General features: G+C 30.3%; 3 protein-coding genes across 4 annotated transcripts; 1 reads left to right on the top strand and 2 right to left on the bottom strand.

The window, feature by feature from the left end:
- Nucleotides 1-39: 39 nt before the first annotated feature.
- LOC110995052 (probable tRNA N6-adenosine threonylcarbamoyltransferase) lies at nucleotides 40-2,435 on the bottom strand. Its single transcript, XM_022262017.2, has 7 exons — nucleotides 2,333-2,435; nucleotides 2,114-2,246; nucleotides 1,728-1,949; nucleotides 1,498-1,648; nucleotides 931-1,037; nucleotides 644-810; nucleotides 40-338 (listed from the first exon to the last, which is right to left on the bottom strand). Exons 2-7 carry the CDS (start codon nucleotides 2,226-2,228, stop codon nucleotides 99-101), a joined length of 1,002 nt encoding a protein of 333 aa, XP_022117709.2. The 5' UTR covers nucleotides 2,229-2,246; nucleotides 2,333-2,435; the 3' UTR covers nucleotides 40-98.
- Nucleotides 2,436-3,513: 1,078 nt separating this feature from the next.
- On the bottom strand, nucleotides 3,514-12,381 carry LOC110995049 (proline-, glutamic acid- and leucine-rich protein 1). Its single transcript, XM_022262014.2, has 13 exons — nucleotides 12,200-12,381; nucleotides 11,985-12,126; nucleotides 11,597-11,717; nucleotides 10,890-11,030; nucleotides 10,248-10,390; nucleotides 9,437-9,592; nucleotides 8,729-8,824; nucleotides 8,326-8,479; nucleotides 7,369-7,487; nucleotides 6,448-6,544; nucleotides 5,887-6,066; nucleotides 5,257-5,423; nucleotides 3,514-4,743 (listed from the first exon to the last, which is right to left on the bottom strand). Exons 1-13 carry the CDS (start codon nucleotides 12,201-12,203, stop codon nucleotides 3,942-3,944), a joined length of 2,322 nt encoding a protein of 773 aa, XP_022117706.2. The 5' UTR covers nucleotides 12,204-12,381; the 3' UTR covers nucleotides 3,514-3,941.
- Nucleotides 12,382-12,554: 173 nt separating this feature from the next.
- On the top strand, nucleotides 12,555-15,512 carry LOC110995048 (RAB6-interacting golgin). 2 transcript variants are annotated; one of them, XM_045628039.1, is made up of 5 exons: nucleotides 12,555-12,776; nucleotides 13,440-13,664; nucleotides 13,695-13,914; nucleotides 14,627-14,767; nucleotides 15,104-15,512. In XM_045628039.1, exons 1-5 carry the CDS (start codon nucleotides 12,701-12,703, stop codon nucleotides 15,402-15,404), a joined length of 963 nt encoding a protein of 320 aa, XP_045483995.1. In that variant the 5' UTR covers nucleotides 12,555-12,700; the 3' UTR covers nucleotides 15,405-15,512. The 2 variants fall into 2 exon arrangements, with proteins under 2 accessions (XP_045483995.1, XP_022117705.2); XM_022262013.2 differs by having other exon boundaries at nucleotides 13,440-13,914.
- Nucleotides 15,513-15,800: the final 288 nt, after the last annotated feature.

Raw genomic sequence — 15,800 nt, 5'->3', positions numbered from 1 at the left:
GTACCATATATTTTTGTTGGTTATAATAAAAAAAGAAAGTATTATCTAAAATAACATTTATATATTTTCAAAAAATAAAGAAAACATTTTGATCATTTTTATTCTCGCCATGTTACAAAAACATCATCAGTTCTATATCTTTGTGTGATGGTGGAATCCTTAAAATCCATCCTAGTTCCAGATGCATGGGCTGACGCCCCAGCATGAGCAATCATTACACCATTGTCAATACAAAATCGTTCATCTGTAGCAAATACTTTGGCTCCTCTTTCTGAACACATAATACCCATCATTTCTTGTAATCGTTCATTACAACCAACACCACCCACTATCAGGACCTAGAAGATATTTTTATATTTCTTTTTATGGTTAAAATTGGGTGTTACATTTTTTTTTGTGTGCTTTTAACATTTGCTTATCAGACAAGAAACTAAAATATTATCTTACATTCAGAAGTTTAATGTCACCTACTATCCTATTAGAAAATTTATATTTTCAGAAATGTCATAATTAATGTGACGCAAATATCTAGTTTGTGTATAAGTTAAAATATTTTATTGTATTACCCATCTAATAATTTCTTGTAGTGAAATACAAGGAAATCTGTAGCTTTTAATAAGCAAAAATATAGGATTTTTCAGACCTCATTTGATTCACAATGTGCCATGGCCCGTTCAGTAATTTCTACCAGCATTGCAAATACTGTTTCTTGCAGAGAGTAACATAAGTCTTCTGGAGAATAGTCTTTAAGTAATTCTTCTATTTTGTCCTCCATAAAAGAAAGGATTCCCGAAAAACTTACATCCATTCCTGAAATATATAAAAAGTATTATACACAAATTTACTTACAGCTGAATTAGCAGTAATTTATATATACTTTATATAATCAGCCTCAAGACACAGTTATTCTAATGGCATCATTATGTATACCTTTGACGCAGTATGGTAAGTGTAAATATTTTTTGCCTTTCTTTGCCAGCTGCTCAATATTGTATCCTGGACTTGGTGCATTTGATAATTTTAATACTCTTGCAAATCTGTAATTAGAATAGATTTGTGATTTCATAGAACCGTAAACAAATAAAATAAAATAGAACTACAAATCAATAAAAAGTTAATCATACTTAGAAAGGATGACAATCAAAGATTAGGTTTTTTAAATAAAAACTGTATGCCTTGCCAACTGCCAAATGCCATATTTGTTATTACATGTAAAATTATAATAACTTGTTTATCCAAACAAACAAATAAAAGTTCCATTTGTTTAATATTGTTTGAGATTACCTGTTATAGATTCAATGTAACTTGCTTGTAATGAACAATTGGATACCACTCAATGGCATATAACACAAGTTAGTATTGATACAATTTATTATTTTGGAAGTTGAAATTAAAGTTGAGGTAGTAAAAGTCTTAATCAAATACAATCAAGTTCAAATATTACCCACATACATATATTATATATTACAATATAGAACTTTACAAAACATATTTTACCTATCTAAACAATTGCCTACAGCAATATCAATAGTCTCTCCAAATATCCTATATCTCTGCCTGGAGTATGCTATAATTTGTGTATTACCTCCGCTAACATAAAGGACTGTTGGGTTGTGGGCTTTTGTTATTAGTCTACCCATTTCTATATCTGATCGTAAGATAAGGAACATATAATGTTTACAAAAAGTATTATAAAATTAGTGATCAACTTTTATGTTAAAGGATACGGCCAATACAGTGGTTGACACCTAAAATAGGTTTGTTCCACAATAAAGCACATGTCCTGGCTACAATTGCACACACACTCAAAGGTGCGCCCATCCCAGGGCCTTTTGTATAACAAACTACATCTATTTCATCAGGTTTTAATCCAGATTGTTCAAGAGCCTCTTTTAAAACCTCATGTATATTTTCTCTATGATGTTCAGCTGTTTCTCTAGGTAAGAAACCTTAAAAGTAATATTGAGTAAATTAATTTAGATTTAATGAAATGTTTCAGCCATGCAAGAGAATATAACCTATATTTTAATGCATGAACATGTATTTTTGGTCAATAATAATAGTTATATAAGGTATAAGTAAGGTAAGTTAATAGTTAGATAAGGCTCAAAACCTTCTCCAGGTGGTGTTATATAGGTGCGTCTACAGTTAGCCAGAATTTCTCCATCTCTCACAATACCAATGCCTAGTTTATTTGCACTTCCTTCAAACCCTATAGCTACTACCATGGCGGATTAATATTGTACCTAAAAATTATAATATTAATTTGAATTAAACAACGGTTATTTTAATTATAAATTATTCCACTTATTGCTGATTTCATAGTTCATACTTTAGTACAAATGAAACATTTATTTGTTTACAAATTTAGGGCTAATGCCAAACTTCATATTTACGCCTTTGGTTTTAATGACAATTAACATCTTAACTTAATAGTTTGAAACAGTGTTCTCAACCGTACGATAATTATCGTACATGTACGATAATTTCATAGCTACGTACGATGTACGATGGTACTCGACTATCGTACGCAGATTGTACGATAATTTCCGTTCTCATGAAAAATTTGATGATTACACAGATAGCCCTTTAATAATTACAGTTTTTTAGTGTTAGTGCCATCTATTGCCTCATTGTTTTATTAGAATCACATGCCGTTGCTTCATGGCGCAATCCTTTTATTGGTTGTTACTGTTGTTCAATTCGAATTATAAATTCGAAATGTTGGCACGTTCATCACACTCGAAGTGCCCACGTCCACTCCCCGCTCAGGTCTTGCCATACGTCGAATATTTAGTTTGAATTATTATTTTTTCAATTTAAAAAATACAAATTTACAAGATTTAAACTATAAATCATTTCCAACATATTATTGTCACGTTTTATATGATTTTTAAAAGAATTTTATCCATTTTCCTGACTTGTACGATAATTTTTAGCCATGTACGATAATTTTTCGGCCCTTGTACGATAATTGCCTGGCTTCAGGTTGTGAATACTGGTTTGAAATTCCATTTCGTCTGGATTTTTATTATTGTCCATTTGTTTAGATTCTCGCTGATCTGTGACCAACTGGGATCCGACTTCGACCGATTTGAAGACGCGTATTATAAATTAGGTGACCCGTTCTTGCGAGTATCCTTTCACTTCGTCATGGTCTAGTTAATTTATTGATAATTGTTATTCATAGGGCTGAAGAAATTCTTTGGCGTATCCAGTCTATTAATCTTAGTATTAGAATAAATTCTACTAGATATTATAAATTATTTATTAGGTTCAATTTATATAAATTTCTAATCAAAATCATATGTAGGTACCTCTTAAAAGTAAACAATTATTTAACATTTGAAAAACATCAAAACATGAACATTAATTTTTATAACAATTCTGAATCTTTACTTTACGTGATTTGTATTACCATAATGTATTTCTGTTCACTAACCACAATTTAATATTGTAGTTAAAAATTATAAGTATTTTTTTGAAAACATTGATAATTGAAGAAAAGACCCATTAATAAAAACTTCAGTATATTTAAACAGATTAATGCTTTAATAACAATTCACTCAAATACTCTTAAAATATAGGCGATTTCTTTGCACTGCTAAAAATAAGCAATGATAGTAATTACCACATTATAATTATTTGTATCTCAAGAAACGATCTATTCGCTGACTGAATCGCTGACAATATGTCAAACTTTATACGTAAATTAGATTTAAGTTTGATTAGCGTTCTAGAATACGGGCCTCAGGGTGAGAATCAGAAACGAGAACTGACTTAGCGCTACTTTCTGTGACTCCCGTAAATCAAAAATGTACTGGATTTTGACATACAAGAGAAGACGAGACTATAACTTTGTTCTAAGTCTCACACTTAATAAGGTAAATTGTTTAAGCTTAAAGAATAAATGCAAAAATTGGCACTACACATCATAGAATTTACGTTTCATCTTGCACTTCATCAACGAAATCAGCCATCATCTCTTCGACAGATAAAGTTCCTTTTTTCTCTACATTTGCATCACATACACTAACTTCAACATTGACATTTTGGACGCCATTTTGGACAATTTCCAAATTCTCTTTGGATTTCTCAGAATCACATTTCCGTTCTTCTTGTGAGTTGAGAACTTGCCCGCAAGTTATTTGAATATCATCTGTCTCGTTTGACAATGGTAGATTTGAATCTTCAATTTTTTCTAGAACGGGTATTTTTTCATTTCCTGTATTGGGATAGTCATATGTTATTTCTAATGATTGCGTTGCATCACCCCCATCCAATGTATCTATTGAGTTGTTCAACATAAGTTGAGTGGATGCTTCATGTATAGCATTTTTCTCTATTGGAATTTGCGTCGCCATATCACTAACATCCCCCGATAAATTATCTTTAGCTGCTTTAGATGTTCCATTCTCAGATATTTGGGTTGCCATATCATAAATGTCAGAATTATTTGTTTTCTGTGTTAATTCATTTTCAATATGTACTGAGTCTTCGATATTGATTTCTTTATTATTTTTGGTCGTGTTAAATTCTTGCATTTCTATATCGTTTGGTTCATGTATTTCAACATCAACTTCTTGTATAACTTCTGAATCGGAATCATCGCTTATTTCTACTGAACTTATATTTTCACTACTCAAACTGATTCTTTCTGTTTCTTCACTTAGCCTTGTTTTTTTATTCACAGGTTCATCAGCTATTGTAATTATATCAGTAGAATCATTTGGAGGAGGTAGTCTGAAAAAAAATGTTTGCCATTATTCAACCAATTTAATATAATAAAAATTACGATTTACGTTAAGAAGATGAGAGAGCAATATTGCCTTCAGCGTATGACTTACATCCATGAGGTCGTAGGTTCGATCCCCGGCTGATCACCGATAGACTCTGTCTACGTACGGATTAAACATTCACTCGAACTTTGAAGGAAAACAATGTGAGAGAACCGGCTTGATGATGATCTTATTTGTCTATTAGAAATAATCAAGGCTAATAGGCTCAGGCCTAAAAAGGTTGTCATGCCACTGGTTTCTAATATAGTAGAAATAGATTTTTTTTTAAGAAAACGTATAGGAAACCATTTTAAACGTCCCTTAATTTCTATACATAAAGCTCGCTTCATTATGAATCAAGAATTAGTACGTAGGTCATGAAAATGTGTTTTCTTTAAATATCTCTATTCTCTGGTATATGGCAAGTGCAAAAGAAGAGATTGAGGGAGAGAAAGATAAATTAAAATTAGCATCTTACTTGTTTTTGCCCAAGAGCGATTCCAAAACGGCACGATTTTTCTCAGAAACCTTGTTGCGTTTTTCCTTCTTTTCTTCTACGACTTGTAAGGCGAAGTTCAAAGATGGCGGCGAACAATGCAAGTGGAGCCTGATGTCTAGTATTGCTTTCGAACAAAATAGGGCGATCTAGAAATGTAATTTTTTTTAATTTTGTTCAATCTTCATAGACAAGAAGTTGGCTGCATCAAGGAAAAAAATAAACTAAAACTCTGTTAATGTTTTTGGATAAAATGTACCTAATGGGAAAAAACACAGAATCGAATTATGTTACCTAACAGTTACATATAAATCTTAACTTAGAAGTTTATCTTAGAAAACGCATTTCGTTTTTAAGCATAGACAATGTTTGCAAAAAAGTAAATAAGTATTTACTGTTGACGTTATAACCAAATAAGAAAATAAAGACCCCTCCGCCCCCCTATAGTGCTTACGTAATACTTAATAGGCCCCATTACTGTAAAAAAAGTATTCGAAACATGGCCACAGTTCTAATAAGTATATCCACTAAAATAGTTATAAATAAGCAATTTAGTTTAGAGCACATAAATAATATTAAAGTATGCAAATTAATAATTAATACTCAACTGACCTCAGGTTGATTTGAAGTAACATTTGTACTATACAAATGCAGGCAGTACTGTGTGGGCGGGGGTACAGTGTTAGGAGTGGTTTTCCTACAGGCTTCTAGGGTCCGTAGAAGCAACATCGCCTGGTTGTCGTCATATGACGATAGATTGAAACATTCACGAACTAGCCGTTCTTGGAAAACCTAAAAATATTGCTTTTATCAATTTAATCAGAATTCAAAGACAAATCCTGTCTTTTAAATGAGTCTTAGAAGTTTGAATTTGGAATTTCAAAAACGACACTCACATTGCGAGAAGGTTCGCAAATGCGTTGCCGGCCTTTTAAGAAAAGGTACGCTGAAGGACCCTAAGTTGAATTGGTTCGGAAAAACTTCAGTGTGGTTCAACATGGTGATTCAACTAAAAACTTCCTTAAGAAAACGCTCAGTTGTGGAACGATATCTGTGTTGTTCTACAATTTACAAAAAATAACGTGTTCCTTTTTATTTAAATAAATATATTCGAATGTTCAAATGTCTAAGTATAAAAAAAAGTGTTTTTGAGATTTTTTTTGCGTAACATACCTTATGCGTGGTAGGTTTCAAAAATATCCCACAGACAATAAACAATGTTTCCGCACACTCCAAAGCCGCCAAAGCTACTTCATTCGATTCTTTAGATCTAGAAACAAACAAAATTATGAAATGTCAGAGTTTGATTCATTTTTTCTTTATGCACCTTCTGGTCATGCTTGTCTATGGACCGCCTAAAGAATATTTTTTCCCTACAAATCCGTAAACATGAAAAACAAAAAAATGCTATGAAAAACCGACATAACCAGCCATTTTAAAGATTTTTCGGTAAGTTGGAGAATTAATTCTGATAGTTTTTGCAAACCTATGTATAGTAAACACTATGGTATGTTTATGGTGTTTGTGTATAGTCGATTTTTAATCTATTTAATGGAGATTACATTTAAAACCAAATATTGAACATTTTTACTACTGTAATTAGTATTTTTTTTCCTTACAAAACATATGCGGACTTTATTTAATTTTATAACCAACCTATGATGACATAAAACCAAAAATCACAAAATGTAACACAGACTAAAAAGAAACCATATGTACCGATTTCTATGACAAGAAACAGAATATTTATTAGCAGAAATTAAGACGTGGGTAAAAGGTCATTTTACCACGCCTCATACAATAAAAAAAAAGAAATATATAATAAGATTTCTACAAATAAAAATTAATACCTTAAGCCGAATCATTAAAAAAAAGTTTCGGTAACCAATAATGTAAAAACGGGATGATGACGGAACGGAAATGTATTGAACGGGTTTAGATCTTTTATTTTATTGTTAAAAAATCGTATGATGAGCCCCGTAGCTATTTGAGCTCGATTCTATAAAATTCGTAAATTATATCATTTTTAAGGCGAAGATTTTTATTTATCAAAGCATTACCAGGATTACTGACACAGATTGAAAAAAAACTCACTCAATATTTTTATTTTTCTCTCCTGGAATATGTGTTGCTATGGTACTTTCTTGCAACTGTGTGGTTGCCAATTTCCTTCTCGCCTTTTTACTTAAATTCTTGGTTGGCTGAGGTCCCATCTGCAATCATTCGAAAACATTTAATATTAAAAAAATGTGTGTATCTCGGGACGCCCGACAAAAGTGAGAAATTGTTGATTTCGAAGTTAAACTATTTGATTTGATGATAGTTTGATGTTATATCACTGTCAGTAGTAGGTATGTCAAACGCACTACTAAGGGCTAGAGTTAGAGTGAGAGAGGAGTCTGCCCCTGCATTATGCTTCAGAGAAAGGAAAGCTAGACAGATTGGCGCTGTAACGCGTTACGTAACGAAGCGGTTACCCTCCCCTTAGAATATATCTTTTCAAACGCACTGGTTAAACAAAGGTTGTCATGGCAACTCTTGGTTATAAAAAACGTGTAAATTTAATTAATTATGTTTAATTATTTTTTTATCTCATTTATCTACACTAATATTATAAAGAGGAAAACTTTGTTTGTTTGATTGTAATGAATAGGCTCATAAACTACTGGACCGATTTTAAAAATTCTTTCACCATTCGAAAGCTACATTATCCACGAGTAATATAGGCAATATTTAATTTTGAACAAAAATAGGGTTTCGTAAGATATTAGGGTTTTTCGAACACAAGGTGTAAAAAATCAACCAAAAAAGTTACTTATTTTGCGTTCCCTGCCTAAACTATTAAAGATAGAACCATAAAATGTTCTAAGTAATTGCAGATCTTATAAATATCTACAAAAAAGTCCGCGACACACTATACCTATCAATGTCGAGTGAGGCACAATAACCATAAATGATTTACATGGCAAAAAGACGTTTGCCAGTTCAGTTAGTTATCCAGATTTATATTTTTCATAATATTATTTTAAAATGGTCATCATTATAACTTACAGTAAGTTGAACGAGTTTCTTGGGCGGTGTTATATCAATAATAATATGTGATGTAAGTTCGTCCTCCATTGACGCTCGGCTGTCGGCCATTTTGTGTACGTGAAGTATAGACAGCCATCGATTCAGAGTGTTGTAAGCGCCGCAACGAACAGATCTAAAAATACCCACATCAAATAATTCATTCATATATATATTTATAATCCTATCTCAAGTCAGGATTACATCTTGAGAGCTGTCAGTGTTAACCTTCATACAGAAAAGGTGGTTTGACAGATTAATATATTTTAGTGTGATTGACATCCGCAGAGTATTTATATAACAAAAATCAAGAAAATCTCCTATTACCATTCGGCTAGATATTGATTCACGTTTATGTATATTATATATATGATAGCTTACTTACTTAGTTTCCTTTGCAGGATTGTCAGATGTCCAACGTAAGGTTTGCATCACAAGTCTGAATACAAGAGGCGAGTATGGAATAAGATGCGGTCCTAGGCTGAAATAAAAAACAAAACATTTTGTTTAATGTGTAAGATTTGGGAACCCTATTAAGTAAAAAAATCTGTGTACTAGCTCTTCAATAACAAACTTAATCGTAAATTTCTTTTAATTCTTTTTGTTATTTCAACTTTGTTGATGTTGCTTGTTAAAGAACTCGTTTGATTGCCTTGAATTGACAATTTGTTACTACCGATACCACTATGACAAATGCAAAATTGTTTAGTTTTTGTAACAAGGGAGGTAGTGATACACACTTGAGTCAGTCCCATAACTACTAACATTTATACATAATATTAAAAAAATACAGTTATTTTCGATTTTAAAACTTTTATAATATAGGTAATAAGTCATAATAAATTACAAAAAAATATTATACAAATATATTATAAGATATTAACATAACTATGACATTCTTCTTCACAATTGACATAAAATATTAGTTTAGTTAATTCTATGCAGAAATATGATTGACATTGACAATTGACAAATGACAAATGAAAAGGAGAGCAACTGGCTGCCTTACTGCGTTCGAACGATCTCTTCCAGACAACCACATTTTATACGCCAACACAAAGAACAAATCATTAGATAATAAAATTTAGCTTACCATGCTATTAAGGCATCTAGCGTTCTCAATGCAGCTGTCTTCATTTGTGCAATATTGTTTAATGATTGTCCTGTAGATCGAGCTATGCTTAAAGCATGAACAATAATATCCAATATTAATTGTGGTTGAATTGGCTTTGCTACTGGGTATGTTTCCCTGAAATTTCAGTTCAAATTTAGTATTGATGTGGTATGGGACAGACATACTATGTTTCTGAATATTTTTCTTTCCTTTTGCTTTAAAATACTTTCAACTTTGCGCATTGACATGCTCAGTCAAAGGCATGGGTGATGAAAATTGTAGTTTATTTTAATTTGTAAAAAATATATTGTTACCAACATATTACAAAAAAATCATCTAATCAACTCTAAACCATTCTCAATGCAATTAGAATGTACATGCATTGGTCCAGCCATTTAGAAGAAATTTTTTACAAGCATATGCATATATAGAGTACAATATCAAAATAATTTTTCAGTTTCCCCGAATAACACATACTTTTTCATACTCCGTACCTAATTCTACTGGCCCGTTAAGAATCAACTTCCAATGCTACTATGACCTGGGGTTCTTTAATATTTTTTTGGTGTCTTATTTCACTTTATTATTCAAAATCTGCTATCCATTCATGAGGGTAATAATGTTTTGAAGTTGCAAGGATGATTTTACAGAAAAGTCACTGTGATAGTGAAAAAATATCACTGAAACTCACGTAGTTTTAAGTTTTATCACATTTATTCATATACAAAGTGTCATTATGACAACAGATTAAATAGCTTAAAGTTTGTTATATAAAGGCAGTATCACTTACACAAGCATTGCTTGAATAAAAACAAAAATGTTCTCAAGTCGAGTAATCAAACGTTTTCTTCTTTCAGCATCCTTTCCACCTACTATATTAAGCTGTGATAATGCAGTGTTCAAAGGTGTATTTGTTATATTTTGTAATTTGTTCTGAAATGTAGAAAAATACGAGACTACTTATATCTGTGTTAACTGGGTTAAGGGTACATTTGATTAAAAAAAAAACGTAGGACACCATTATGCTGTTCAAAGCTATTAAACTAAATGGTAACAAATTAGAAATCATATACACAAATTTCATGATATTTATTTTTATCAATTATTATTTATGTCTTGCTAAAAAACAATTGACGAATTAAGAAACCAATTTTTTAATACAGAATGTCACTTCTCTAATAACCAATAGAAAATTAGAAAATGTTGGATGGTTTACATATTTCAATACATTGTAATTTTTTTTGTAATTAGACAAAACTCCTGCAGCGAAAATCAGGTGGATTTCCAATCAAGGTCCCGAGACATCTACATAATCAGTATCATCAAATTTGTGTATATGATTTCAAAGTCCAACCCAACTAAATTAAATAATGTTTAAGTGTTATCAAGAAATCCTGGTGTAGAAACAGAATAAAATTGTTTAATTATTTACCTCTAAGTTAGTTGTATGCATACTAGTAGGAGAATCAGGGAATGATTTGTCAATTAAGTTATGTGTTACTGAACATAATAAAGTCATCTGATTTCTCCAACAAGACTTAGGGGTAGAGGTCTTCTCTTGTGGTGGCCGGACCTGTAAATAACAACAGGTTATAACTACAATAGTAAATTGCTCATATACAATATCAGACAAAAGAAAAGGACTTTTTGATGTTGCATATGGAAATGTTCTAATATATCATATTATTTCCAAACCAGTCATAATCAGCCATAACCAAGGGTTTGAGTAAGTAGGTAAAGCACAGAAGAGGGCTTGACTTGCCTAGAAACACACTCGCAAGCCCCCTGGCATTGAGTGTCCATGGGTGGTGGTATCACTTAACATCAGGTGAGACTCCAGCCCGTTTGCCCCCTTGTCAATTTAAAAAAAAAACAACATCAATAGAATTCAGCTGGGATCTTTGATTTTAGTTAATATAACCGGTATGTTGTTCTAAACGTTGTTGTTGTAAATGGTTATGACTATATTCATGAAAATTATATACAAAGACATTATACTGAATAAATAATTAAAAATTTTTTTATTGAATTGTAAGATCAATTAAAGTTAAATAAATTAAATTTCATTATTTTTACAATAAAACATTGTGAGTAAATGTCCTAAAACTATTTGCACAAAATAGTAAGAAATTAAATTACCTGTTGTAAAGAGTGAGCACATTTGGCCGCTTCAATGACATTGTGATACTTGTTTGAGCTTAGAAAACTTACAATAAAATTTTCTATAACACCTCTATGAGATATACAGTACTTTGGAAAGCTTAAAATAAAAAAATAAAAATTATTTATCTAGGTAGTATTCTTAATTTTAAACTTAGCTTACATAGATAAAGTTTTAAACAATGTAAATGATAGTCTTAAAAAATGATGATAATAAGAGAGAATTAAGAAGAAAACAGTACTTATAAGTATGAGATTGTGCAAATTAGAGATAGTGTTGCAAATTGAATAAGTACTCTTTGAATGACTAAATTGTTGTTTTGCAAGCATCTATCTAGCATCTAAAATTGTGTTTAAGGTTATTTACCGGCGAATAACATCATCCAATGCTTTAAGCCATCTTTTAGGATCAGATTGTTTCATTAAATTTTGGAAAAATCCTGTAATACATTCTTTCACAGCTTCACTATTGTTCGGGTCCACGTCTCGGATTTTCTTCAATATTAGACCTTAAATTATATTACAAAACATTTAACACGTTTTTGTTATGTCTTGATCTTTGTTGAGAAATTTTATACTTACTCATTTTAATAACGGCTGAAAGGCCTATTTACGTATTTAAAAGGCAGTAAATTATGGTGGTCTTGGTTCTTCTTTAAAACTTTTAGGTATATTATTTAATAATTTAATATTTCAACGTTGTCTTGATGCATTTGTAAATATAACCACAAAATTTTACATGCAATGGTAAATTGTCAGTGTTTTAATCTTAGCTGCTGATTTGCTGCAATCTGCTTATTGACAAATTCGAGATACAGTCAGTGTAGTTTTATACTCAGTGACAGACAAAATATAATAATATGGTCCTACATCTAGACAATTGACATTACTAGTTTACGTCATCAGTTAATACGTCAACAGTAATCTCATTATCTCAAGATGCTGAGATATGTTTGTATTATTTCTCGCTAGATATGTTTACAAAAATTAAACTACATAAATTTTTACGTATTCCTTTTCGAAATACTTTAACAAAGTTACTGGTCTAATGATTTAAGAATACATAAGTAGTTAGTCCAAATTATGACTTCGACATTCGGCGGTTTTAGCGAAGAGGACTTGAAGCGAATCAAATCAGGGGAAAGAGATATAAAAAGCGGTAATTTCAATTGTTTATTGTTTTAATTTTCCCATCAGTACTCGTAACAAACTATTCTTTCTAAATTTACAGTTCCGTGTAGTTCATCAGAAGTTCAAATTAAATTAAATATATTAAGTATAATGTCTAAATAATCTTCCCACGTTGTGCCGGATATACACCGAGATAATAATTTATAGTTATAAAGTACTAGCTAATCGCTGCTTCATCTATGTGGTGATGTGTTCAATGTGCGAAAGACTTCTACCAATATGTAAATTTTATTCTATATATATTTAAATAGAACAAAATTTGTTAAATTTTCATAAACTATTTTTGTATTATTTATATCTATATAAGAAAAAGTTATAAAGAAAATTAATATGTTACAACTTGTATTATTACTATTCTGTGATATGAATGAACACTTCAGTTCAATATATTTATTTAATGGATGTATATGCCAAATTCTGTGACTTTCTTTGCTTATTATATACCTATTCTGCCTTGATTGATTCTACTCCTATCCTTACCTTTTTACTACTAGAAGTTTAACCAATTTATAAACAAATCAAACTAAACTTCATGTTTCATGTGGCCATTACATTTGAATATGATAGTGTATTAAATTATTATTACTAAACTATATCTCTATGCTGTTGACATTTTAATTACAATTTACAGAACAAATTGAAGGAATTGCTAGAAGAATAGAAAAGGTTGGATTTAAATCAAGAAGAATTGCAAAAAAACTGCCAACTTTGTCCAATCAAATATCTGATGAAGTTTATAGTGACGCATTTGATAGGTGTAAACTTAGTTTAAAATCACCAACATCTCCCAATGATGCTCAAAATAATATAACTAAAGCCGAAATTTATGGAAAAGAAAATGAAGATAGAATTACACATATGAATGAAAATAGGGATAGAATTACACATATGAATGAAAATGAAAAAGTTACAGATTGTGAAACTTTAGAAGAAGGTAGAACAAATACCATAGTCATAACTCCAGATGTTGTCAGAGGTATTGACTACACAGAGGATGATTTGGCTACTCACAAAGTTAAGTTGGAAGAACTACAGCTCAGACAAAAGTTAATGGAAGAACAGAATAAGAAAAGAAAAGAAATGCTGGCTAAGGCTTTAGCTGATAGGTATTGTATTTTTTGAGTCATTAAATTCCTGATGTTAGAACTCAGCAAACATACATCTTATTATATTTTCATGTTTAAATATATTAAGAGCTGTATCTAAGTATTTATTTATTAATATTCTGTTATGCATTTAATATCACTATACATTCTTAAGATATTATTTAATTGTGAAAATCCTACTATACACCAGAACTAAGATTAAGCTACTTTAGAGACACTGCACCTTACTACTCTTACTCTACTTTGATGGTGGATATTTATATTTTCTTAACAGATAAAATCTATTTATCTCAACTAACAAACCTTATCTCATTCAAGTGTTTTATCATTTTTGGGATAACATGAATGTGACATAGTTTGTTCAGTCTCACTTTAAAACCATGGTAAATAAGTTTTATCATCTTATAACAAAAGCAATATGGTAGGTATGGTTTGGTAAAAGTGAAAAAGCAATAATTTGAAAATTTTATATGTTAAAGCCAATATGATTAATGAGTTTCTTCTAATGTTCATTGTTTTGTTAAACATCGAAGAAGGTGGATGTTGGTCTCCATGGCTTGTTCTAATATTTAAAACCGACAGTCTGTCAAACTGGCAGTCAAATAACAACATAATATACATAAAAAATTATCTAATAAGTTTGGTTTTTAGTTGGTTTCATGCCTCGGTACTGATTAGAACTTATGATTGAGTTACTAAATTAATGTTTTAGGACAAAACAAACGGAGGAGGAGGTACAAAAACTGGAAAAGATAAAGAAAGAATTGCAAGTTTTAGATGGCCAGTTCTCTCAAGATGTTGCTGTTTTAAGAAAGAAGATAGACCAAGCTTGTATCACCTATTCAGAATCAGAGTAAGTTTATTATTGGAATGTTTTGTAAAATTATTATTTTTTATTTAATATTGAATCAGCGCTTTATATTTTTAAGATTTTGATAAACTACTGTATAACATTTTTTAATTTCGGATTTTTTAAAATTTTTGTATGTTTTTAAAGAACAGATTAAAAAAAAATAAAGCTGTGATTCTAAAAATGTCTTTACTATTAAACTGACAGGTACATTCCAGCCAAGTGAAGCTAAATAATAAATATAAATTATATTTTGTCAATAGTATAACATCCACCAGTTTATCATGTCCTAGGCTGTACTAGTTCACAAGGAATTTAGATTAACTACTTTTTTTTCAGAAAATATTATTTGAGAATAGAAAAGGAATTTCTGCAAGCAAAGATAAATTTACAAAAGGAGAAGGAGAAAAAAGAACTGCTAACGGAACATTTATGTGCCCTCATAACTCATAATGAAACAAGAAAAGCACAAAAACTAGAAACACTAATGTTAGAACTTGCCAATGATAAAAATAAGGTAATAAGTGAAATGGTTGAAAATATCAACGAAAATATTGATGTAGCAACACCAGATGAAGAACCGGTAATAATAGATGGTGTTGATGAGAAAACAGGAAAAATTGTAGAAATGCAAATTTAGTAGAGATATATCAATCAATTATTAATATACGTGCAATAAGGTAAATATTTAAAGAAATTCTTATATTTAAAATGTTGGTCATGACAACTGTATTATGAAAATAATTATATTGATGTTTATTTTAGAAATACTCATATAAGACATTTATTCTTAAGTATATTTATTAAAATCTAAAGTCTATGTGCCTTAATACAATGTTTGTAATGTGAAAAGTGCCTAAAAAACTATTTAATACAAATAACTTTATATTTTTAAAACTATAATTATTGTTATTAATTAATTAAAGCGATATCTTTTTAAATTTGTTTTTATTTTCTTACATGTCACACTTAGTACAAAGCTACATATTTACATAAGTAAATAACGATTGCACTAGTAAATATATTGCATTGGCAA

The sequence above is a fragment of the Pieris rapae genome, chromosome 4 (genome assembly GCF_905147795.1).
Source record: "Pieris rapae chromosome 4, ilPieRapa1.1, whole genome shotgun sequence".
Classification (NCBI taxonomy): domain Eukaryota; kingdom Metazoa; phylum Arthropoda; class Insecta; order Lepidoptera; family Pieridae; genus Pieris; species Pieris rapae.
This window is presented reverse-complemented; position numbering and strand designations above follow the sequence as displayed.